The sequence below is a fragment of the Lepidochelys kempii genome, chromosome 16, assembly GCF_965140285.1.
Source record: "Lepidochelys kempii isolate rLepKem1 chromosome 16, rLepKem1.hap1, whole genome shotgun sequence".
NCBI classification, from domain to species: domain Eukaryota; kingdom Metazoa; phylum Chordata; order Testudines; family Cheloniidae; genus Lepidochelys; species Lepidochelys kempii.
Window position 1 is genome coordinate 16594763 of NC_136395.1, and position 26033 is coordinate 16620795.

The 26033-nt window shown below is 46.5% G+C and overlaps 1 protein-coding gene across 2 annotated transcripts; it reads right to left on the minus strand.

The window, feature by feature from the left end:
* Positions 1-852: 852 nt before the first annotated feature.
* CRAT (carnitine O-acetyltransferase) lies at positions 853-24662 on the minus strand. 2 transcript variants are annotated; one of them, XM_073314742.2, is made up of 15 exons: positions 24406-24662; positions 20307-20465; positions 18591-18854; positions 17849-17967; positions 15581-15634; positions 12365-12530; positions 10778-10952; positions 10013-10191; positions 8864-8964; positions 8127-8246; positions 7456-7578; positions 6682-6817; positions 5527-5589; positions 4867-5004; positions 853-4235 (listed from the first exon to the last, which is right to left on the minus strand). In XM_073314742.2, exons 2-15 carry the CDS (start codon positions 20334-20336, stop codon positions 4020-4022), a joined length of 1884 nt encoding a protein of 627 aa, XP_073170843.1. In that variant the 5' UTR covers positions 20337-20465; positions 24406-24662; the 3' UTR covers positions 853-4019. The 2 variants fall into 2 exon arrangements, with proteins under 2 accessions (XP_073170843.1, XP_073170845.1); XM_073314744.2 differs by lacking the exon at positions 20307-20465.
* Positions 24663-26033: the final 1371 nt, after the last annotated feature.

The following is a 26033-nucleotide window of genomic DNA, read 5'->3' on the forward strand; positions in this document are numbered from 1 at the left end:
AGTCACCTTAAAAACGACATTTACTTTATTTTCTAATGATTAACATACTCTGTGGCTCTGGCAGTGTTTGTCTACAGTGACACAGTGCATTAAACCCTACAACTTGATAGCACCATCAAGCCTGTGGTTGGGGAAACAGCCCTATGCTTCTCCAGCACAGTTCCTGCCATCTGCTTTCTCTGGCCTTTTATACTATGGCTGCTTCAGCAGTATAGCTGTGGCACCATAGCTATACTGCTGTAACGCTAGCATAGATTCAGACTACAGCAAGGGAATGGTTTTTTCCCCATTGCTGTAGGAACTCCACCTAAATGACTGATAGGAGCATTCTTCCATCTTTCTAGCTCTGTCTACAGAAGGAGTTAGGTCACCATAGCTACGGTGTTCAGCAGTGTGGATTTTTCATATGCCTGCATGCTGTAGCTATATTGATGTAAGTTTTAAGTGTAGACTGGGCTTCGGTCTGCTTCTGCTTTCTTTTTCCATCCCCCAGGAAGCTACACGTTGTTTGACATAGCGATAAAGGCCCCTTGTACATTCTTGGCCAAGTTGAGCAGCCTAGGAGGTGAGAAGAGAAACTTCAGGTAGCCTCCTGCCTTTAGGTAGGTGGATTGAAAAGGAGCAAGGAAGATAGATGACTGCCTTCAGAGAACTACTCCTTGCTTTCCAAGTAGCAGATCTCTTGCTTTGCTCCCTTACCATGGCCTGGGATGGAGATACTAAAACAATAGGAGGAAGATGATAAATTCCTGTGTGATCTATTGTTCTGTGACCCACGATGAACATCCTTCTGTAAAAACGATCATCAAACTTATACCTAGAGCATTTTCTGCATAGAATCAACCCTGTTGGCAACATTTATACTTTTATTTATGTTGGAAGAACATCACCAATCCTTGCAGGACACTGATTACATTATCAAAAAAACATGTAATGCGTTTAACTGGCCGAGCATGCAAAGACACTGGCTATGCCATCAACAACACCTCCAATCCCAGAGTTTAGTTGCACATTAATAATCTACATATTTCCCTAATTGTTCAGTAAATCAGTAGTTTCTTCATAACTTTTACATAGCCTTTAAGACCATGGACACTTCTTGGGCAAGTGACCAGCTAATAAAGGATAAACAAACAAATTGGCACTCAAGATAACTGGTCACTGGAAAAATAAGTCAAGAAGTGATGAGTCAGAGGGACATCACCGCAGCTTGAAATTGGCAACAGTAAAAGGAAAAAACACTTTTTAAAAGAAAACCATGTAAACAGTTGTAATGTAATAAAGCAGCTCCCCTGTTAATCCTGCTTTCTGCCCCCTACATCCTAAAGAGAGAATGGACAAGCTGGATAAGAATCTTTTGTGTTTCCATATGCATGGCACATAAAGACCTCCGCTCCACAGCTGGAGAAATGTCCCTGAAGCCAATGGGATCTCCAGCTTTATATCTGACTTAAGATTAAAACTAGACCCATCCCCTGTATTTTCCATTAATAGCAGAGTGCACTTCCACCTCATCCTTTTCAGGGGGCACTTGCCTTTGGGTGATTACTTCTGCCTTATTGAAGGGGGGAGGAGAGAATTCTTAGTTTCTGAAATTAGCCTTGTAATAATAAGACACGCCAATATGTAGCGATGCTGTGGTTGAAGGCACTTGGTCTTTGGCCTCATGGCCAGAGACCACAGTAGAGTAACATCAGTTATCAGCAGGCACTATATTGACTCATTACATACAGGGAGGAAAAAAACGTTTACTTTGTCTCTGGCTAAAGGAATCTCTTCCAGAATAAAAGCCTCCCTAAAAAGTAGTGTTTTTTTAAATCCCAGCAAGACCTTACCCATTCCAATTCATCCCAAAAGGGTGCAGTCTCTTAAATGGTTATATAAGTACTCATTACATATAATAAATATTAATACAGATTAAGATTTTGGGTGGCCTCTTGTAACTTTCAGTCTCGTTCATTGTGGAAGAATCAGATTGTTAGAGCAGGTGTGTTTGTACCCAGAGCTTTGCATTACATGCTCCCATTGCTTTCTAACCCTCTCATTCCATTTATAATTATTTTTTAAACTTAATTTTTTTTAATGGTGGTTTGTACAATCGTTAGCTGTGCAGGTGAGTTTCAGTAAAACTTTCCCCTCAATATTTAGTTGGGGGGGGGGTGGAATTTGAATTTAAAACAACTGAGAGCAGGTTTGCATCAATTAAAAAGTGAGATGGGGTGACTAAGTGTTCATAAAAGAGAGGTTTTCAATACTAGTAGGATGAACGTACTTCAAATTGGTCAAGTTGCCCTCTACCAAGGCACCAGGATTGTGAATGCTCTCGAGGCCCATCACCAGAAGAGCAGCAATGACCCTACTGATTGGGTGACTTTGTGTTATGGACAAGTGTTTGTGTGATAAAACAGACTACAAACTCAAGTTATTCCTTGGTTCAGCACCGTATGTTTGGGCTTGCAGAACTACTGTTATCCCACTGCAGGAATAGCATCGGCAGGGGCAAACAATGCACTCTCTTCTATAATGGCAGTAGGTCTATGGTTTCACATGTTGCCCTAGGAAAGATATTGGCGGTTTTATATTCCTTTCTTACTGTGTCACAATATTTTTTAAATTGCACATTTATAAATATATAATTCCTTCATTTCTAAAGGTTCAATCAAATTAACACAGATGTGACTATATTCCACAAAAGAGGGAAATTATAAATAACATTAAGGCAAGAAGAAACCAGGTTCTGATGAAGAAGCGCTGTCGGCTATGGAAAAGTCCATTGTTTTGGGCAATGAACAGACAGAGTCTGTACATCCTAGAGTAGACTCCTGTGCTTTCTCCACTACCTCCCTTATTTTAGAGGAACCACAACCTTGGTAGGAGTTGATAATATATGGCAGGGGAGAAGTGTCATTCTGCACCTTTTTTTTCCTTCAGCTCCAACATACATCACCTATGCAATCTGGAACCTATAGGCATTTTGGGAAACTTGATTAGAAGGGCTAATTAAGTTTCTTATGCAGCATCTCCTTAGACTAAAATAAACGCAGCATGGAAAACAGTGCATGATCTCTCAGTTTGCAAGTAACAAAGGGCAACATGGTTCCCATTTCTTTTCCCATTTGAAAGAGAAGGGGCAGAATGAAGAGGACAGGTTCTACAAACAACATCAAGGTCTATGTAATCTCTCCCCACCACAAAATAGTTAAGTGCATAAAGTCAAGGCCAGCAGAGCCTGCATAATTAAAAAAAATCAATTAAAATGTTTAGTAGAAGCAATACAAGAAAGCCAAAGAGGCTCAAGTTGCAGAGCCTGAAGCTCTGAGATGGAGACCCGCCAGCAATCCATCACTTTATGCTTCAAACAAACAAAAGGCCAGAGTAGGGGAAATGAATTCAGTTGTAGCAATGGTGTTTCACAGTTAGTGGAGAAAGTGCAGACCCAAGTGTTAGAAGGATGGGGAAGGGAACGTTCCTAGCTGTGAAAAGCACACAAAGACCAGTCCCCTAGCAAGGTTATGTTAGGAAAACAATTTTCTAGAAAAGCAGCACAATGCATCCTAACAGGACTGGATTTCCTCCGATTTACGGCATTCATCCCCCCACCCCAAAGTTCAATGGCACTGATGACACCACTTTGGGAGGCATAACATGGCCCAAAAGAGATATTCCCAACCCCTCAAAAGCCTGAGCCAACAGAAAGATTCAAGTGGTCTCAGACCTACTCAGCCAGGGGAATACTCCCCCTAGTGGATGAAGAGTGAAGGATGGGATGAAGAATGTGCTTTCTCTGTTCTTTCCACTGTTGCGCCAGTATACCTTCAAGGGAAGAAAGTCATACACCTTGTAGTCTGATAGCTGGAGATTACCAGTCCTTAATTTCTCTGCAGAGAGATGCGTGCCATATGCTCTTCTAGAGTCCTAATGGAGCCCATCTCCTGTTGCCCAGTTTTTGGAGAGCTGGGAGCTTCTTGTGCACATGAGGCAGCTCCTAAAGCTTAGGGGCTGTGAAGGAGGTTCATTTCTTACAATTTTGATTTGGGTGTGGATTGGAGCAGGAGCCGCATGTCCAGTAGCGCCTTCTCCAGGTAATGTGCCAGGCGGGCTGCATTGGTTTCGGCACAGCTGTTGTACGCCGACATTGCAAAGTTGATGTGGTCATCCATAGGGTTGTAGCAGACTCCGTAGCCATCTGGAACCACTGGACCAAAGCACATCACACAATCTGTCTTTGCTGGGACCTACAGTGGGAAACAACCTGATTAAACACCTCCTCACCCAACTAAAAACAAATAAACGAAAAGGCAGAAGATCACAAGAGCTGTTGGGGAGGGTAAATCAAATGGACTTCTCCCAACTAACACCCCAGGTAAGTTCTCCCGGGCAGGGGCATGATATTCAGACCCATCTGTTCAGCTCCTCGTACACACTGTGGATGCTTTAGAAATACACCAATTGTTTGTGCTATTCCCCAGCACTGTGCTAGTTCTTCATATCGCCCTCTGAAGAGACTTGTGGAGGAGCAGTTATCCACTCATAAGGACAATGAGCCTCACACAGTACGGCTGCTGTTACAGTGTGCGGGCAGGGCCTCCGCATTACCACAGGCTCTTGGTATCTACCTGGCAATGCGCTGTCCAGCCTGGGGTGGAGAAGATAAATCTGCTAGAATGGCTCTAGTAATGGTAAGGTCATAGTCTTCAGCTTCACCTCACCACCTCTTTAAAGGTCCAGCTCAGCTTGTTGTGGGGCTAGATTCCTATGGCACTATATGCAGAGCAGTTCCTCAAGGAAGGGGGTGGCGGAGGAATGTGGAGAAGAAAGGGAGAAAGAGTGATTGCAGCACTCTCACGGTGGTCAGCCACTTCTTACCTGGCTGGTTGAGAGGTTGAAGTGCATAGCAACAGCGTAAGCTGTATCCATGAACAGTTCCGGCATGCTCACTAGATCCTCAATGGCTTGAATCTTCAGGCCTAGCAGATGACGGTCTATTGCATTCCCCTTTATTGCCTGAAAGGAAGAGAGAGTCTGGATAAGAGATCGGAGAGGCAGGGAAACAAAAATCAGCACCATCTTCAATCTGAACCAGATTTTAAAAATCCTCTTAAATTTAAAGTAGAAAGGGGGAAAAAAAAAAACTGATTGTCCATTAAGAGCAACATTTGACAGACAGATGGAACTAAGCAAACCCTATATCTTCTCAGGATAGGATCCCTGTGATTTTAAAAAAACCCTTGTGCAGCCCTGGCATCTACAGACCCTAGTGATGGGAAGAATAGGAATTCTTCAGAGTATAGCTGCAGACTTGATTTTCTCTCTCCTTTGCCCCCAGTCACCAGGGATACTGAAGGAACGGTACAAAGAGGAAGAGTAAAGACAGTCCTTCAAAGCATTAACTGGTCAGAATCAATCCTAGGGGCAGTATTAACAGGCTGTCTTATATGTCTAGCACCATAAATTGGGATTTTTCTTCCAGCAGCATCTGGCTTACCTCTGCACAGTCCCAGCCTTGGAGCTGTATGGGACACTCACCATATCTGTGTAAGCTCTGTGTGCCTGCGTAGCTCTCCTCAGCAGTTCCACCTTCTCTTGGTTCTAAGGAGAATGCATGGAATGGACGTTAAAAATTTGCTGCCCAGTGATTTCAGTAGCTCACCTGCAGGATGGCATTTCTGGCTTCAAGCTATTGTTAACTTAGATCATATTGTTTGGCTGAATTATTTTTCTCCCCTTCCAGCTCACAAGACTCTATTCTTAAGTGATTCCATAGGAACTACCAGTTGTGGCCCTTTATCCTAGAACTGTTGGAAGCGGAGATGTCAGTGGGACAATTTAGATGACAGAAGGACAATTCAGCAACCAAAGGAGGCAAGTCTTTGCAAGGGGATCACTACAGAGATTCTACAGCCTACAGCAAATGGCTGAACTCTGACTCAGAACTCCATCCCCAGTGAACTGACTTTCATCACTTGCTAGGTTCTAGTCTTGATTCATTGTCTTCTAAGAGAGAACCAGAGTCCCTATCTTTTTCATGGAAGGACTGAAATGAGTCCTGAACACTTAGAATCACAAGTCCTCTCTGTGAATCTGGACATGCTTGGAATCAATAGTGTCTCTGTATCTCCAAGTTTGGGACACCCCAAACACTATACTGTTTGGTCAGGAGCTTGTTTCCTTATTTGTACAACTCTCCATCCAGAAAAACTGCATTAACTTCTAAAATTTTCAATTAAATATAGCATTGTACTAACTGTGTTCATCCCTATTAATTTAAACATTCTAGCAAATCTACTCCCCAAAATAGTACATTTGTTTGCCTGTATATTATCCAAAGTTCATAGGTCAAAACCAAAATGAGGAAATGACCCTTTGAATGATACATTGAGAACCTTCAAGTCCAATAATCTAGTACTTAGGACCTGACTGGCTAGACATTCAGACTGGTCACATGTGATATAGGGTTAGAAACACTCACCTTGGATTTACAGAGATGTAAAAGGAAAGCTGAATGAGACCCAAGATTTGTAATCATATATTCCAGATTGTACCTTAAAACAACCTCAGATCAGATGCAGTTTTTGGCTGAGACCGGAAGATACAGATGCTACACTTCTAGGGTAAGTTGAAAAGCAGTTCTCCCTTTATTTTGGGGTGAAGATAATTCACTCCATCTGTTGGAACTCTCACCTGCTTGCTAGGGTTGTCCATTGCCTCTACAAACTTCAGCGAGTCCACGGAGGCAGAGCGGATGGTGTCTGTCCGACCCAAGCGGAACATCCTCAGTGAGGCACTCTCATATGTAGCACAGACCTGGCCATACATCCTGAAAGACGGGGAGGAGAAGCAGTCACAGGGGAAGAATTGTCCTTGACAAGAAGGGGCTATGCAAATCTTATCCTTCGCAGGGAAATCGTGCAGGTGAATTTCTGGTCCGAAGTATGCAGATACATTTGTTGTATTTCTCCCTTGAATCCTCCCCACCTCCCAGGGAAGAGTAAATTCCATGCAGGAAGGATGAGAAAGATCAGAAGAAATGGTAATTACATGGACCAAGTTGCATCCCTAGCTGACTGACCCTCCTCTACTGGTATTTCATGCATTGCTCTTGGAGGGGCTAATCTTGCCCACTCCTTTGTGACCACGAAGGGCCCTACACAGAGCAGAACCAGTGCCATTCCAGTGCATGGGGAAAGGGCAGGATTTGGGATGTCTGCACATGGCTCTAGATCCATCAGCCATCTAACCCTCCCACATAGAGGCATAGCGAAAAAGTGGGCTATTGCAATAGGTCACCACCCTGTAACCCTGTGGTGTTTGGGGCTCTTTCCCCAAGCCCAGCTAGTTGGGTTTGGTGTTGACCTCTAGTCAGTAGTTTCGTGGAGCAGGGTAAAAATCCCCTGAAGCTCTTTAGAAGGGAGATATAGGGGCTGGAAAGCTAACTGCCTGCAGTGTGCTCCTTACCTATAGTAAGCCAGCTGCAGGGCCATCTGAATAAAGGCATCTGGACTTATCCTCTCCAACTTGGGGAAGTTTTTCCCAAAGTGGTGAAAGACCATCACCTTGATATCCAGATCTTGCACCATTCTGCAGAGAGAGAGGGAGAAGAGAAATTCTTCAGGATGCTCCTTGCTATTACATGACAAAGACCCAGGCCCCAGAGCTTTCGTAAGCCCCAGAGACATCAATCTGCTCAGACCAAATCTACACAAGGACAAAGGGATCTGCCCCACCCAATCTTTTCACAGTGAGCTCAACCTCCGTAACTTGACGCACTATGTGAAGTACCGTGCAACTGGTTAGATGCAAGGGATTTGCCGACTGCTGGAGACAGGATCCAACACTAGTTGGCCCAGTTGTTTGATCTAGTACAGCAGGTCAGGTTCCTGATCAGAGACATCCCTCTTCATAAGTAGATTGGGATGAATAAGCAGCAAGTCCCCTTTCAGCACAGCAGTCACCTGTCAGGAGGAGGCTCAGCAATGCACTTTTCAGCCACATACAGTATAGTTTATGCCCAACAAGACACTGAGCACCATAGAGCACTGACATTTTCCTTACCACCCAGCTCCCCAAGTGGACACATGGATTATTCTCTCGCTCACTCACTGAGCTCTCCTACCCGCTTTACTCACATGTTGAGGTTCTGCTTTGCCTTCTCTATGTCATGTTTGATTTCTGGGGTGATGTTAAACCGCAGCTTCTTGGGCATTGGCAGAGGAATCATTGGTGATCTCACCAGCTCTGGTTTCTTCCTGCACAGAGAAACAGCATTGAAACCATTTAGCCAGACCTTTATCTCCAGCCCCTTGGCCTATAGGATTCTGGTGCCCAGTAGACAGACTCAGATCCCACTGTAGTGAACATAGTGTAAATCCCTGACTATGACATTTTGGGTCTGTGTCACACACTGCAAAGTCCTCTGTCACAAATCTCAGCCTTCCTGACTTGACAGCTGCTCCCTCCACATCTGCTTCTGGTGAAAAACTAGGAGAACAAATGCAGAAGTTTGGTTATAGTGATTCCCTCACCAAGAGATTACAGGTCTAATGCCCTTCGAACCCTTTAAAAAATGTTCTATAGATTCCATCAGGAGCAAACACCAAACAGGAGCCACCCGACTGCCATATTAAACGTAAGCAGTGGCTTCTCTGGAAAGTTCGAGCAGCAGCAAAGTTTACCATTCTCAGCAGGTGGCTAATCCCTGGTCGTTGCTACAAGAGCTGCAGTACCTAACTTGAGATACCGTTAAAGCGCCTCCAGAGCAGATGCCTGGGGGTGAGGGGGGAAATGAGCTGGTGAAGGGGAGCTTTACTGTGGATGGACAGTTTGAGATCCGTGTCTGACTCAGAGACAAGTGAGCAAGCCTCACGTGTACTCCACGATGTGATCCAGAAGGGCAACGATGGGCGGGCCCTCCGCGGGAGCGTGCTCATACACCAGGCCACAGGAGCCGTCCTCAGCAACGATAAACTGCCAGGGAAACGAAAAAGGCAGTGAAGAGAGGCCTCCTCTACAGTGCAAGCACTAGCCCAAGAGGGGCCTCAATGTCTCATTGCTATGTGCTGGAGAAGACCTCAACCCCATCAGCGCATGGTAAACCGCAAAGCCATCAGCCACCTCCCAGAAGAAAGAAACTCCATAACCAAGGTTAGGAGGATTTGGTATCATCATTATATTCAATGAGGCAGATGGTCCCACTGACAGAAGATGCATCAGAGAGGCCAGTGTACCCTGCAGTATGGTACAGCTTCAAAGGGTTTGATTTCCTTGGAGGCTCATGTAACACAGCAGTAACATCCCCCACCAGTTCTGTGAAGACTTTGGTTCATTGCAAAGCTAGAAGAACTTGGCGTTGCCCTGTAAATAAGCAGTGCCAAGCAGAAGCTGAATAACCCAAAATGTTGTTAGGATTGTAAGAGTCCTGTCAAAGCATGGGCTCCATCCCCCTGAAAGGCCCAGAGATAGCCTCCTAATGGAGGATGTGGCCCTTGAATGGTACCATTATACAGATAAAGGGAGATGGGGATCAATGAAATGTTGTTGTGGGATGGCAGCAGATGCCTGAAAGAAGCAGGTTAGTTTCTGACAGAGACAAACAGGGAGAGCAACAATCCCATGGGAAATGCAAGAAACAGACCTTGTTATGCTTGGTCAGCCTCCAGACAGACCAGTCATTGTACACCGCAGGCAGACAGTTAATTTATGAGTAATACAAGGAATAGCTTGGCTGCATTGAGTGAGTGCTGCCAGGAATCTAAGAAACAATGAGAGCTCGGTGGACCTAGCAGGAGAGTGAGAACTTGTTTGATTGCGGGAGAGAATCCCAAACATTCTCCACCAAGCCCACAGGCACTTACGTTGTTGGCATCAGCCTCTTGCTCTTCTCACTTCCCATGCCCCTTTTGATCTGGGAAAGTCTCCTACTGAATGATTTGGGGGCCTGCTGGCCCTTCCAGTTTCAGGAAGTTTGTCTCCCCCAGACCCATGCCTCTAGTTTCTCAAAAACCCCAGCACCCACCTGAAGGGTTTTGTCAAACCATCGGTTCCCACTGTTCCAGCGACTGCCTCCTCCGTGCAGCATCTGAGCTGCCACCCGGCTCTTGTAGATGTCGTCAGACACCCGAGGAATGGGTGAATCCAGGCAGACGGTGAAAATGCTCTTCTCGATCGAACGCACGGACTCCTTGTTGGTTTTATCTGAGAAGGGGGGGGGAAGTAGAAGATGATGGAAGCTGGTTGAAAAACTGCATTTAATTGGAGGGAGGATAAAATTCAGGAGAGCAGATTAATGACACTTGGTGCCCTGACTCCCTTTGTAAGGAAGCATCTCTTGACCATGCTGCAGTGGTATTTGAGTGTTGAAGCTATGGGCTAGATGGCTGTTACAGACTGGAAGCTGTGAGCCTCATAGGGATGCTCCTTCTCACTTGTATCAGCCCTCTGATTTTTTTTTTTAGCTGGGTTATTGGATTTCATCCATTTTGGGGGTGAAATACTACATAACTTCAGCTCTGTCCTGGACCAAACCTTGAACACTTGGAGAACAGAGTGTTTAAACAGAAATAACAATGCTTTGCAATGGGTCTAGTCTGGACACAACCCAGCTGGATAAATACTCCCACACTCAGACTGTTAGAAAGGCCAGTTATCTGGTCAGTGTCTGTTTGCAGAGGGCTTGTAAAGGAGGGAGAAGCCCAGGGGCGCAGCACTGCATGGAGGGCAGCACTGCATGGAGGGCAGCAGTTACTAGCATGGTGTTCCACGTGGGTGGGGCAGGACAGACCTTTGATAAGGTTGTTGTAGGCTTTGGCCCAGCTGTTTCGGTGGTTGGTGGTGAGGATCCCAATTGGCTCCTTGTTTGTTTGGAGGGACGTGTTCCAGATCTTCTCCAGCTGGATGAAGATCTGATCGGTGGTGAGGGGGCTCCCATCACTGCTGTAAACATCCAGCTCAAAGAACTGGGAAGGAGGGAGAGACAAAGGTTTATAGCAGCCAGTCACGCAGACTGACCACAGTCTCATCCAGGAGGCAAGAGCAATGCTGAGGGCTCAGCTAAGGGGCTGATGATTAGTCGGTGGAGAGGAAGGATGACCCAGTGATTAGGGCATAGGCTGGGAGCTGGGAGACCCAGGTTCAAGTCCCTGTTATGACACCGGCTTCCTGTGAGACCTGAGGCAAAGGACTTAACCTCTTTGTGCCTCAGTTTCCATCCATAAAACAGTATAATAGCACTTCCCTACCTCACAGGGATGTTGTGAGGACAAATATATTAAAGATTATCAGGTGCTTGGATACTGCAGTAATGAGGGCCAGATAATTAAGACAGACAGACAGAGGAAAACACTCTTCTCGTAACACCTTCCAGGTTCTACAGTTTCTGAGGCTTGACCATGACTAGGGCCCTGCCAAATTCACGGCCATGAAAAACACGTCATGGATCGTGAAATCTGGTCCGTTGTGTGCTTTTACCCTATACTATACAGATTTCACGGGGAAGACCAGCATTTCTCAGATTGGGGGTCCTGACCCAAAAGGGAGTTGCAGGGGGGTCACAAGGTTATTTTAGGGGGTTTGCGCTATAGCCACCCTTACTTCTGCGCTGCCTTCAGAGCTGAGTGGCCAGAGAGTGGTGGCTGTTGGCCGGGCACCCAGCTCGGAAGGCAGAGTCCTGCCATCAGCAGCGCAGTAGTAAGGGTGGCAATACCATACCATGCCACACTTACTTCTGTGCTGCTGCCTTCAGAGCTAGGCAGCCAGAGTGTGGCAGCTGCTGACTCGGGGCCCAGATCTGCTGGCAGCATCGCAGAAGTAAGGGTAGCAGTACCGCAACCCCCCCTACAATAACCTTGCAACCCCCTCACCCACAACTCCTTTTTGGGTCAGGACCCCTACAATTACAACACCGTGAAATTTCAGATTTAAATAGCTGAAATCATTAACTTTACGATTTTTAAAATCCTATGACCATGAAATTGACCAAAATGGACCATGAATTTGGTAGGGCCCTAGCCATGACTGTTGGGTCCATTATCCCCCCGGCCTCCCAAACCAGCAATTTCTAGCTCCAAACCCAGAGCGGGAGACTGAACTTTCAGGGACTGGAGCTAGGAGGGAAAGAGATATGGGAATGGAGCACTCACATACAGCTCACACACACTGCAGTCCCAGCCATGGGGCCCAAGCCTGCTCTCAGTTAACAGCAAACCCACGACTGACTTCAGGGGGAGCGGGACTGGTTCCCTGGGGAGGCAAACCTCATACTCAGAGTTTTATTGCTTCTTTCTCTTCCTTGGCAAAGCCAGTCAAAGGGGGCACTTAAATCCAAAAGAATAACCTGGCCTTCCTAAGACTTCCACTAAGACTGCTGTACCTGGAAGTTGTGAACCACAGTAATGTGCGAGGGCAGCTTTTTTCCTTTGGTGTAGTTCACAACGGAGTCGTGCTTCGGGCCCGGGATGCGACAGGATGAGAGGATCTGGTAGTACTGGTTCATGCAAAGAGGTTTCCCACCCAGGTATTCCACTGGCAGGGTCTCACTGGCAACGTACACAGAAGAGAGGAAGCAGGGTGGGAGAGGGAAGAAAACAGCAATCAGAATGCCTGCCTTCCAACGATCCACACCTGGCATGCTCTCCCCATGCCCAGCGCCCTTTCGCGGCTGCTCCAGTGAGAGACTAAGGGCTAGTCTACAGTAGAATCATGACGGGTGCAGCTGTACTGATGTCGCTGCACCACTGTAGTGTGGCTAGTGCAGATGCTCCATGCCAATGGGAAAGAGCTCTCCCATTGGCATAATTACTCCCCCTCCTGAGTAGCGATGCCGGCAGGAGAGCTTGTCCCATGTACATAGCACTGTCCACACTGGTGCTTAGGTTGGTGTAACTTACATCGCTCAGGGGGGTGGCTTTTAAGTTTATATCAAAATAAATGCTAGTGTGTACAAGCCCTAAAAGATTTGGAGATTAGAAGTCTCCTCCACTGGGGGCTGAGCATCCCCTGCACCCCCCAACTCTCCGAGCAGAGGCTACCCAGCATGTACATGAGTTGGCTTTTGTTTTATATAGGGGCAAGGTCCTTTTCTCCACATCTGCTAGCATAGGAAAAAACAGACCCTTGGGCCTACACTGCAGCTTGCCCAACTCCAAGAGGAGTTGAGGCCTGGTATACTGAAAGATGCACGGAATGTAGACCCATTGTTTCAAGGGGATTAGCAGTGGGTTACAGGGCACAGGTTCAAATCCAGGCCTATGTCTGGAGTGACCACTAGTTGTTGCCATCTGATTCTTTGTGTGGTGGGTCTCAGTTCACAGACTCCCAAGGCCAGAAGGGACCGTTGTGATCACCTAGTCTGTCCTGCTGTATAACACAAGTCAGAGACTGTCCCTGAAATAATTTTAGAGCAGATCTTTTAGAAAAACATTGAAAATTCATATAAAAATTGTCAGAGATGGAGAATCCACCACACCTCTTGGTAAATTGCTCCAATGGTCTGTTACTCCCACCATTAAAAATTTACACCCTATTTCCAGACTGAATTTGTCTAGCTTCCAGCCCTTGGATCATGTTATACATTTCTCTGTTAAACTGAAGAGCCCATTATTAAATATTTGTTCTCCATTCAGGTACTTATCCACGGTAATCAAGTCATCCCTTAACTTCTCTTTGTTAAGCTAAATAGACTGAGCTCCTGGAGTCTATCACTATAAGGCAGGTTTTCTAACCCTTTAATCATTCTTGAGGCTCTTCTCTGAACCCGCTCCAACTGAACACGGGATTCCAGCAGCGGTTGAACCAGTGCCAAATACAGAGATACAATAATCTCTCTGCTCCTACCCAAGATGCCCATTTATGCATCCAAGGATCATATTAGCCCCTTTGGCCACCATATTACACTGGGAGCTCATGTTTAGCTGATTATCCACCACAAACCCCCAATCTTTTTCAGAATCAGTGTTTCCCAGGATAGAGCCCCATCTCCTGTAACTAGGGCTGACATTCTTTGTTCCCATACACATTTACATTTAGCTGTATTAAAACACATACTGTTGGCTCGCACCCAATTTACCAAGTGATCCAGATTGCTCTGAATCAGTGATCTGTCCTCTTTATTATTCACCACTCCCCATGTTATCAGTGATGATTTTATGTTTTTTCTTTCTGGTCAATGATAAAAATACCTAAATAGCACAGGGCCAAGAACAAATCCCTGTGTGACCCCACTAGAAACACACCCACTTGATGATTCCCCGTTCACAATTCCATTTTGGGTATGACTATCCAGGGATAAAAGACCTGCAGGACACGTCAGCTGACTTGGGCTCGTGGGCACACTGCTTTTAACATATGCTAACCTGGTTGGATTAAAGTCAGGGCCCACTCTGGACTTTAAAGTGACTGGTTTAGCATGTGTTAAAAGCAGTGTGCCTGGACTGCACTAGGCTTTTCAAATGTGTTAGCTAACCTGCTAATATCAAACCTGCAATCCTAGTTCACACAAGGCCTTTGCTGGCAGCCTCATTTTAGAGGCCAAGGACTGAATGAGGCCTAGAGGACTGGACTCCTCTCTCACCTGTAAAAAGAAAAGGAGTACTTGTGGCACCTTATAGACTAACCAATTTATTTGAGCATAAGCTTTCGTGAGCTACAGCTCACTTCATCTGATGAGTGAGATGAGCTGTAGCTCACGAAAGCTTATGCTCAAATAAATTGGTTAGTCTCTAAGGTGCCACAGTACTCCTCTTCTTTTTGCAAATACAGACTAACACGGCTGCTACTCTGAAAGCTCTCACCTGTGGGCTGCTTGTGGCCCAGTCAGCACACAGCTGCAGCGCATGTGACATCCTCAGGGCCATGCAGTGTTAGAATATATATTGTGTGGATGCAACCCACATAACACATAGATATGTAGCCCACAGTGGTAAATAGGTTGAGAACCACAGAGAATGCCCCTGGGGACTTAAAACACATTGAAAGCTTGTGTGTTCTTGCTGACTGAGCTGGACCTGTTCTGTGGATAAATTAAGGATGTGAGTCTGCAGGGCTTCAATCAGGCTTAATTCCCTCCAAGTACAGACATAGGAGCCTCTCCCAAAACACAGTGTGAAGGGAAAAGTTTTTGTGGCACTGCAGCTTTGCAACCCTAAACATCATTACATGAGACCCAAGAAGCAGAATAGACCAGGCTCATTTCCCTATCCAGGTGGAGTAAAAGGCAGAAGTAAATAAAGAGCATAAAAAGGGAAAAGTCAGTTTGCTTTTGTACAGTCCTAACAGTGACCCTGGCTGTTGTCAGTTACACTGATTAGAGGCGCTATTCTTTAGATGCATGGATTTTTATCTTGACTGTTTCCCTTTGAGAGAGAGAGAGAGAGAGACACTTTTGATCTGAACATCCCCTAAGTAAAGGCAGCAGGGACATTTCAGTGTGCCAGAAATGCCTCTAACAAAAGAAGAGCTTGGTGTAAGCTCAAAAATCTTGTCTCTCTCACCAACAGAAGTTGATCCAATAAAAGATATTACCTCACCCACCTTGTCTTTCTAATATATGGCGGCCAACACAGCTACAACACCACTGCATCCAACTTACTTGTCAATCATGGTCTTGAAATCCAGGATGCCCTCAATCAGCTTGGCAGCAAACCTGGAACAGCCAAACATAACAACCGGAGAGATACAAATCAGAACATTTGGGACTTCTGAAATCCTGACCCCCTAGAAATAATAGTGGTTTGGATTTCACCCCCTCTGCTGATAGAATGCTGGGCTTTGGGGACAGCAGAGCAGAGCAAGTTCCTAATATCTTGAGCCCTGGCCAACTGTGGCTGTGTTTTGGTAGCTCCAATGAAACACTTTTTTGTTCACTGACCCATTCAGGTTTTTTTTAGTATTTGTGTGGGTGTAGTACCGAGAGGCTCCAACCAAGGTTGGGGCTCCCTTCTGCTGGACACTGGGCACATACAACAAGAGAAGGACCCTGCCCTAAAGAGTTAAAATAGACAAGACAGACAGGGTGTGTGAGGGGAACAGAGGCACAGAGCAGGACATCACACTAATGTCTCCTGTTGCACAACTTGCACAAGTACCTGAGCTCTAAGGATAGTAACAAAGGCCTGGCTAGCCTAGAAGGGGCTCAGGCAAGTCATCTTGGAGCTGCTCTGCAGCTGAATTTTTTAAAAAATGGAAACTGAAAGAACCGTTTCCACAAAAGATCCAATGGAGAAAGTTTTTAAAAACAACACTCCTTCCCCATCCCCAAAACCCCCCCAACTGTATATTCCCTTGTAGTGTCTGAAAACAAACTTTGCTGCATTTTGCATTGCCCACGCCTGAGAAAGTGAAACTGACTAGAACCAAAAGTAAAGCCAACTAGCCTTTCATCCTAAAAGCAGAGATGAACACAGAGAGTAAAGGACATGATAGCATGTTTTGTTTTCTTTTTAAATTGCAGCACTGCAATGCCCAAGCATTCATAAATTATGTCAGGCCCCATCAAAAGTCATGAGATAAAAGGAAGTTGGATTCTTTTTATTTGCCTTCTGGTTTCTGAGCTGTTTTCAAGTAAAATACAGTACCAAGTATCAGGAGAGTTGGCAACGTTGATTTTAATAAATTTCACAGTCAATAATATAGGGAAGGGTTTTTAAAATAGGATTTTTAGCCCTTACACTGTCTCTTTAAGACATCCTCCCCACTCACTGGGATGGGACAGATTTGGCCAAGTGAGCATACAAGACCTTGCATCAGACAGGGAGGGAGGATTCTTTCACTCTTATTTCTCTCTCACACACACTTCTCTGGTTGGTTGATATTTTTAACCCAGCCAGAAGACATCTTGATGACAGGAGCAGGTGATGATGGGTAAATGTGGAAAAGGCAAACCTGTATAAAGGTCAATGCTATGGCTTTGAATCCACAGAGCCTAGATTTCCCAGAGCCGAACCCAAATCTAAGACAAAACTTCACATGCATGAAAACAAACACCTAAAAACAGTGACTAAATTCAGCGGCAGGCTCCAAAGAGGGTGAGAGAATCAATTCCATGTGTGTGGGGATGACTTCAAAACACCAGCATCTGCAACATGAATTAGCAGGAGGGAAACACACAAATTGCCAGTGTTTGGTTGCATACAGGGCTTGAGTAAGGGGAAGAAACACACTGGAGACAGACAGCAGCTGTGGATTTGACTTGTGCAACTAATGACAGAACAGTGGGAAGCCCTCTGCAAATGCACAAAGCCTGAATGAATCTGCAGACACACACAATATTAGCTGAGTAACCTAATTCATGCAGTAGTCTGTCTCTTCCCCCAAGCCTGCAGAATCTAAAGTCAAATTTAGGGTCTTCTAAAGTATCTTAGGTACTTTGTATGGCTCCTGTCACCATAGTATCTGAGCGCCTCACAATCTGTATTTATCCTCACAACCCCCGCTGTGAAGTGCACTTATCCCCATTTGACAGGTGGGGAACTGAGGCACAAAGATTAATGTAATTTGCCCAAAGTCACAAAGGAAGTTAGTGGCAGAGCAGGGAATTTAATCTAGGTCTTCTAAGTCCGAGCCTCCTCCTCTAACCACTGGACCATCTTTCCTCTTCCATCTTTCCCTTTTGAGGGAATCCTGCTGGGAGAAGCCCTCAGCCTCCCTGTAGCCAGCACTCTTACCTCATTCCCTACAGTGCTTCCTGCTGGGAGAGGCTGCAACTGGAGTAGCTGTGAGCCTCCCCATGGCTAGCAGTCATCTAGGCTGGGAGAGACTTGCTAGTAATCGCCTCCTCCCACCAATCCAAATCAACTCCCCAGCAGCCCAACTAACATCATCTGAAACTTCGGGGAAGAACAGCCAGAAAGGCCTTTACCTGAGCTGGCCTTGCTGATCCAGAAAATCTTGTTTTGGTAAAACCACGCCAGGGCTGGAGTGAACCACAACCGGCAGGCGGTAATCAAGGTAAGCCGTCTTCAGCCACCAGTCAGAGAGCTGGGACAGAAACAGGAAGCATGCAAGAATGGGGGCTCCAGGTTGCAGAGAGCAGGATGCCCACTTTGCAAGCATGAGTGATCTGTACCCCACAAAATGGCTGGAAGACTTAATCCTGCGACACACCATATCCCACGATACTTTGCAAGTGGAGAAGATTGTGGGATTTGGGTCATGGAATGATTTTTCAGCCATTTTACAGACTAGGTAGAGCAGGGGGCTTGTGGGATGGGAGGGGTGGGGCTGGTGCTCCGTGGGTTGGCGCACTGGGCTTTCCCAACCTTCTGAGGGCAACTATCATTTTAAAGGACTAAGACTTTAGCTGTAGCAGTCAGTGCCCATGACTTCCCATTCAGCTGCACGTGCCTCAGCTCGACATGGGGCTTGGGCAGCTCTGTGCACACAGCGGAGAGAGAGACGGGCAGCAATGCATGGTGCACTAAGTCTCAGCACAGAAGTGTGTGGGGGAGCCTAGATTACCAGTCACAAAAGCACAGGTGCCAGTGGCTGGGAACCACTGGCTTGGAAACCAGGATAGTGATGGCCCTTATAGGACTTGGCTCAGATCCTGCCTCCATCCTCTCCTCTACTGACCAGGACTCAGGGAAGTAGCACCCACCTACCCAGTTCTCAGTTTTCCTGGCTCTCCTCTCCAGGCCCTTCTGCAGCCTTTCCCCAACGCCACCTGGTTTCTGGAATTCATCCACCAGCCCCTTGGTGTGGGTCCATTCCTCCTCGCTGATGATGGGCTGCAGAGCCAGCAGGTAGCGATCCAGGGTCTGCTGAAGGGGTGGCACCGGCAGACATGGCAATCCCTCCTGGTGGGCTAAGTATCTGCCTGTGAGCTTCCCCAAGGCCAAAGGCTTCAGCAAGCCAGATGGCTTTGCCTGCAAACCACAGAGCACACATACAGACAATCTTCCCCGCAGCACAAAAGGAATCAGCAGCTCAGATACATTGAGTCCCCTGTCCCTGACAACACATGGAAGCCTCATCAGGAGCAGAGAGCTCAAAGCACAAACACCAGACATTTATCGACTGGTTACCAGAGCGAGAGGATCAGGAGACATCCAGAACAGCAGCAGAGACACAGCCTCCCACAGGGATGTCAATTCTCAGCCAGCTAAAGGAAATGCCACTGGGATAATAACACATTTGCCCTTCTCTGAGGATCTCCTAGCACTTTACAAACATTAATGGGAATAAGTCTCAGAGTATCCCCTACAACTATACAGTAGGTAAGGAATATACACAGGGACTGTTTTGCCCACTAATGAAATGCAGCCATCTCTGAGGTAGGACACAGCAACGGGCAATGCTACACAACAGTTTAGGATAGGAAGTGAAGAGGAATCCTGTAGCCAACTGAAACTGCTGGAGGAATTTAGCCAAGTTGGAACTGGATCAGGGTTAACAACCCCCACCTGGGAAATGACTGTGCAAAATCAAGAATAATAACCGGAAGCCCGACTGTGGAGCTGGACATTCTGGTGACAGGAGGAGCTTGGCTATGGGATCACCAAGCCTCTCGGGTCAGCAGCGACCGCAGTTGCTCATGTCAGAAAACATAGCTCCAAAAATGATTCCCATCCAGTCCTGCGCAGCAGGAGACTGGCAAGTGCAAAGTGGAGGGAGGGAAGGGGTGTGTGTGGGGGGAGAGAAAATATAGGGAGAAGTTTTTAAAGAATGGGGAAATTGTGGGTGAATCAGAGAGGCTCATGGGGGACAGGCTAGGACAGTTTTGGCAATAAATGCTTCCACAGGGAATATATGCTGTGACAGTTTCTTTTGGGCAGAGAAAAAGAACATGAGAGAGCAAAGAGCAATACTAGCCTTTGACCAGGAGAAGTGCTCTCGCCAACCCTCCCCCAAAACTTTGAGAACATCCTCTTGTTTGGGCAGGAATTTAACAAGGTTCTGTTAGCGAGGATTTAAATCCTGTTTTCCATGCCCTCTTCCCCCACTTTCCCTCCTGTTTCATTCCCTCCCAGTGGTTTAAAATTCCTTGCTAGAGACTTATGACTATGGACTGGAGGGAAATGATACCGGCTAGAACATGCCCTTTGGTCTAAGAAGCAGTCAAGGGAGGGTTTTCCTCAGGGTCAAGTGCAGAGAAGCACAAAGGGTCCAATCCTACAAGGTGCCAATCACCTCCTGCATGGTGCTCAGCCCCTCAAAGAAAGTTCTTGGCTCCTTGCAGGATCTGGCAGCACAGAGGGATCAACATCTCTGGGAAGGTTAAAAGAAAAACTAATCACTAAGCCCGAAGAAAAAGTGCAGGGTTGAAAGGAAGGAAGGGGTTAACCTGCATAATCTAATGATAATGTACCATACTGTACCTTCTCTGACTGCTGCTGCTTCCTCTCCATGGGTGGAATGAGAAAACTGTAAAACTCTCACTCCCTCAGACTTCCTCTCTAATCTCACCCTGTTCTATGGTATACACAGGGAGTCACACACTTTGCAGATAGCAACCTTTGCCATCTGACTGCGCTATTCTGTTGAGAAAACACAAGACCAGGTATTGCAATGCGAGCAGTTGGGTGGGAGGGGCAGCAAACCACGTCCCACGTGCTGGCAAGACACTTTTAAAATTTTTCCCCTGCCCTCAGTGACAGCAGGAGCTTGAAATCGCTTCCTTACTCTATCCTCTGCAACTGGATGGTTTTACTGTTTATTTCAGGGCTGGGGAACTGTATATTTCAGGGATGGGGAAGGGGGCCCAGCTGACAGCTCTGGAGAGAAAAGAGCCCAGTCTATGCACAGGTTGTGTGGGTAGCAAGTAGGGTGACCAGATGTCCTGATTTTGGGGGCTTTTTCTTATACAGGCACCTATTACCCCCCACCCCATCCCAATTTTTTACACTTGATATCTGGTCACCCTAGTAGAAGGCAGCTGTGTGAGCTTCCTCCAACAAACTGATCAGGAGGAAGCGTCTATAGCGATGAAAGTGAAATCCAATCTCCATGGCCTAGTCAGGCTTTTCCCTCTCCGCACACACTGCCAACTGGGGTGGCCACTGCAATGGCAGCGTTCCTGATGTGAATGGTTGTTCACCAGGAGCTAAACCAGGGGTGGGCAAACTTTTTGGCCTGAGGGCCACAGCGGGGTATGGAAATTGTATGGTGGGCCATGAATGCTCACAAAATTGGGGGGAGGGGTGGGGGAGGGGGTGAGGGCTCTGGCTGGGGATGAGGGGCTTGGGGTACAAGAGGGGGCTCTGGACTGGGATCGAGGGGTTTGGAGGGCGGGAGGGGGATCAGGGCTGTGGCAGGGGATTGGGGGAGGAGCTCAGGGGTGTAGGCTCTGGGCAGCACTTACCACAAGCAGCTCCCAGAAGCATGTCCCCCCCCGCCTGCAAGGCGCGGCCAAGTGGCTCTGCACACTGCACCGTCCGCAGGCGCCAACCCTGCAGCTCCGATTGGCCGGGAACCGCGGCCAATGGGAGCTGCGGGGGTGGTGCCTGCAGACGGGGCAGCGCGCAGAGCCGCCTGGCCATTCCTACGCTTACTACGTAGGAGCTGGACGGGGGTCATGCCAGCTGCTTCCTGGGAGCCACGCTGAGTGGGGCAAGCCCCAAACCCCACTCCCCGGCAGGAGCTGAGGGCTGGATGAAATGGTTTGACGGGCTGGATGTGGCCCGCGGGCCGTAGTTTGCCAACCCTTGAGCTAGATAGAGGCCCACCAACCACACAGATCAAACAGTCATCACATGGGAATGAATTCAGTCCCTGGACTGGGTTGATCCAACAGCCTACTGACAAAAGGCCGTATCCTGTAACCAGTCTCTAGAGTCACATGCACACTAATTTAGTATTATAGCACTGCACATCACGAATTCTGAGCTGTTGGCAACTTTGTTTGTCATTAGAAAACATCTCACAACAATAACATTACATGGGCATTCCAGACATAAGGAAAAATAATAAGATGAATATCAGCCTCTTCCAGTCTTACCAGGATGTGTTTAACTAAATGTAATTAATAAATGAGCAGACTTACAAGCAATCAAATTTTTATGCAACAATATTCCAGTAAGAAACACCATGAGAGAGCTATTTTGTTTGTTTGGGATTTTTATTAAAAGGAAAAAAAAGTCATGGATGGATCACAGTGAAAAGGTGAAAAAGAAAAATAAGTAATGAAAATATCACACCCACACAAACTCAAAATCTGAGCATCACATCTGGATATTACCCCAACTAGCCCTTATGTATTCATTTTAGTGCCAGTATCTACCAGGCATGTACTGAGATCCCAGTGAACAAATCAGGAACATAAGAGCAGTCAGTAGACTGCTGACTCTCCTTTCCACATGAGGAAGGGAGGCAATCCACACATACCAGGTGACCCTCCATCAATGCATATATCCACAAGGAATTCAGTCTCATGTGTGTTCTGTGCCAAACCTTGTCCTAACTTTGCTACCAAAGTTACTTCTCTCCCAAGGCCAGACTCATGACACAGCCCTATTACATATTAATTGGTTTACTTTAAGGTAGGGTGTTGTATTAGTTTGGTTCCATCCCACAAACCAAGCCAACCTGTGTTAATCAGAGTCCCTGTGTACTCTTTGCCATGTAGACTGGCCTTTCATGTCCTATTCAGGATGTCACTTAGCAACACTTGTGGGTTTGGAGTCACAAGGAAGGTCTAAATAATGTCTGATTCACTTGTTACCATCACATCCACCCAGCCACCTGCAGAGTGTCAGACAATATGGATCTTTTTAAAGAAAAATTAAAAATCACAGAGCCCATGAATCCCGGGACAGACAACACAGCTGTGATGTGGAGAAATGGGGATTCTTTCAGCAGGTGAAAAAAAAAATCCACAGTTATCCGTTCTCCTGAGCTCTGTCAACTATGGCTCAAACCATGCTAGTTTCAACCATGGTTCAACAGTGATTCTGACAGAAAGGTTCTAATATAATTTCCCCCTTACTGGTGTGGAAAGAGATTTATTAAAGGCACCCCCCTGCTACAGGTACCCACTTCCTTAGAGCCTTGGCTACATCAGGAAATCAAACTGATGCTGAGACTGATTTTCAACCGCGGTTCCCCTTCATCCAATATTGAAAATGGCCTAAGTGTTGTCACAGAACTGACAAAAGCCATTTTATTGCCGCTTCAGACAGCATGACTAGGATCTGATAGAAGCACATGTCTTCCGCATGGTTTAGTAAACACTGGTACGATGCAGTTGTAACTGAGGGAAAATAGAAAAGGAGGACTAATTTGTTAGTCTCTAAGGTGCCACAAGCCCTCCTTTTTCTTTTTGCGAATACAGACTAACACGGCTGCTACTCTGAAACCTGAGGGAAAATATTCATCCATAGATCATGGAAAGCCTGTGAGAATCCTGCTAGCAGCAGCTATAACCCAAACAGAACCATGGAGTCCTTTGCACTGAATGTTCAGCAGTCTCATAGTAGAAGTCAGTTTGTAGGACTTCTCCCCTATGTCGCACATGGAGAACTTTAAGCAAATTTTGGCTGAGTGATGCAATTACTATAGCCATGAGTTCAAGATTCCAAAACGAAAGGAAAGAGTCCAGTTAAAGTACATGGTGGGGCAAATGCAGAAGATTTCACTGACATATTCCTCCTAGAATACGTGAATATTTTCTTAATCAGTTTAAAAAAAAACAAACGGGCAGGTACATATCAGCCCCGCTATCAGTTCCTAAGAAAACCAAGAGGGCGGCACCCCGGTGAAAGGATGAATTAATCAGTAACCAAGCTCTTGGCAGAAGCTTGAGTTGATAGAAAGCACATAATGAAGTTCTGCAAACTGACAAAGGTTACTCCCAGCCCAAGGGAAGACCTAGGAGATGTTTTGCTGGCGACAGACACCAGGGGAAAAAACATTACAAAATCAAAATCCTCAAGCAGAACCTCATTCGCAGCCTTTCATGGACTGTGTCAAACCTGAAGAGTGATCCTGGCACTGGTCAAGACCATCCCATCCCCTTAGTGAAGTTACTATGCATCGAAAGGAAATCCCTGTCCTTTAGCTGAGAGCGATGCCTCGCAGTAATCCTCCCCCGACACCCTCTAATTTGTAATGATCTTTCTTGCAAAACATTTTTGCATCCTACAAGAAAATCACACTACAGCTGCATTGGTACAAGCCAGATCTTCTCCTGCATCATCCTCCCTTCCCCGCCCCATAAAATCAGCGCCGGACATTTATCTCAATGTCCCCCTCAAATCTTCCTGAGCAAAAAAACTTTCAGGTTTCTCCCAACTCTGCCAGTTTCTCAGAGCCTCTAGAAACCCTGGTCTCATCCTCACAGGACCATATCAGACACCTCTGGAAAAGGCCATGGGTCACTGTCCCAAGATTGTTCAAAGCAGGGAATGCTCCCCCCGCCCCCTCCCTCCTTGCTATGAACATTAAACCAGCCTGCAAAGCAGGGATCAGGCTCTTACTTACCATGTTCCTTGCTATGAAGGCCAGCATAGCCCCGTGTATGCACCTCCCTGGCTACCACCCACTGCCCTGAGTGAGCAAAGTCCTGTAAGCACGGCAGCCCCGGCCTTGATCTTGCAAGACACAGAGACAGCTACAGTGTAACTTCAGCAGCAGCAGCAGCCCAGATACAGCGTAACAAGCCCACACTGCCTTCCCTGGCTCAGCAGCCGTTAGGGGAGGGCACAGCAGAGCAGCCATCTTTGTGAGGGGCACATCCCTCCTCTGCAATGACCAATAAGCAGGGGCGCTACCATCTTTGTGAGGGGCAGGGCCCTGCTCTGCATAACTCTCTGATGACAGCAGATCCCTTGCCTGAACTAGTGCAGGCATCTGCCTCCTCTTTCTCTCTTGTATGGAGGGGGGGGGGGGTGAGAAGGCCTGGATTTGTGCTGGGGGTGGCCCACCTTGATTATCATGCGCATTGTGGGGAGAGTGGTCACTTTGGATGAGCTATTGCCAGTGGGATAGTGAGTTTGTGTGTGTGGTTTTTGGGAGGGGGGTGGGGGGGTGAGAGAACCTGGATTTGTGCAGGAAATGGCCCAACTTGATTGTCATGCACATTGTGTGGAGTGTTGTCACTTTGGATGGGCTATCACCAGCAGGAGAGTGAATTTGTGTGTGGGGGGTGGAGGGCGAGAAAACCTGGATTTGTGCTGGAAATGGCCCAACTTGATGATCACTTTAGATAAGCTATTACCAGCAGGACAGTGGGGTGGGAGGAGGTATTGTTTCATATTCTCTGTGTGTATATAAAGTCTGCTGCAGTTTCCACGGTATGCATCTGATGAAGTGAGCTGTAGCTCACGAAAGCTCATGCTCAAATAAATTGGTTAGTCTCTAAGGTGCCACAAGTACTCCTTTTCTTTTTGCGAATACAGACTAACACGGCTGTTACTCTGAAACTCTTTCTCTCTTTGTCTCTCAGGGGTTGAATTAGGGAGATGAGATCAGTAGAGGGAATGGCTCTGACAGCTGGGACTTGTGCTTGCAGAGAGGCGTGTTCATTTGGAGGAATGTGTATTACATATCCCCCTCTGGGCTGACTCACAGAGGTTATGACAGCCCCTGCTGATGAGCCTTGGGGTCTTTCATTCCATCGACAGCAGCTCATGCTTTTAGCTCCTTGGTGTGTTGTCCAAGGTGGTGGCAGCCGTCACACAGGGTCACTTTACTCCAGTCCATCCAAACTGCTGTCGGTAAAATCACCTGCTTGTCTTGGCACTCTGACCGCACAGCTAGGCTTGGCAGGATTCCATTTCTATGTTTTATAATTTTGATTAATATCTCTGTTTATTTTTAAGCATGTCTTTAGATGTTTATCGAACTTCTTACAGTTGCGGTACATTAAAGGGGGAGTTAGACAACTATTTATTTAGAGTAGACATTGAAATTTATAAAGGTCAAGCTTTGTAAACATTCAAACCCAAACTGTGAACATCACTTCAAAGTGCACAAAATAAATATCCCTAAATCAACAAATCATACCTGTTTTTACTATTCATTTGCTAGCCCATTTGTAACAAGCCTAATTCAAAAGTCAATGGACTTTAATCTAAGTTCTCAAACTATGTTTTTCTTAATTTGCATAT

Coding starts and splice junctions, on each gene's coding strand:
- CRAT (XM_073314742.2), bottom strand. CDS start 20,336: ATGGAGAGGAAGCAGCAGCAGTCAGAGAAG. Junction 7,579..8,126: donor GCAAAGCAGAACCTCAACAT/GTGAGTAAAGCG, acceptor CTCTCTCTGCAG/AATGGTGCAAGATCTGGATA. Junction 6,818..7,455: donor CTGCAGCTGGCTTACTATAG/GTAAGGAGCACA, acceptor CCCGTCTTTCAG/GATGTATGGCCAGGTCTGTG.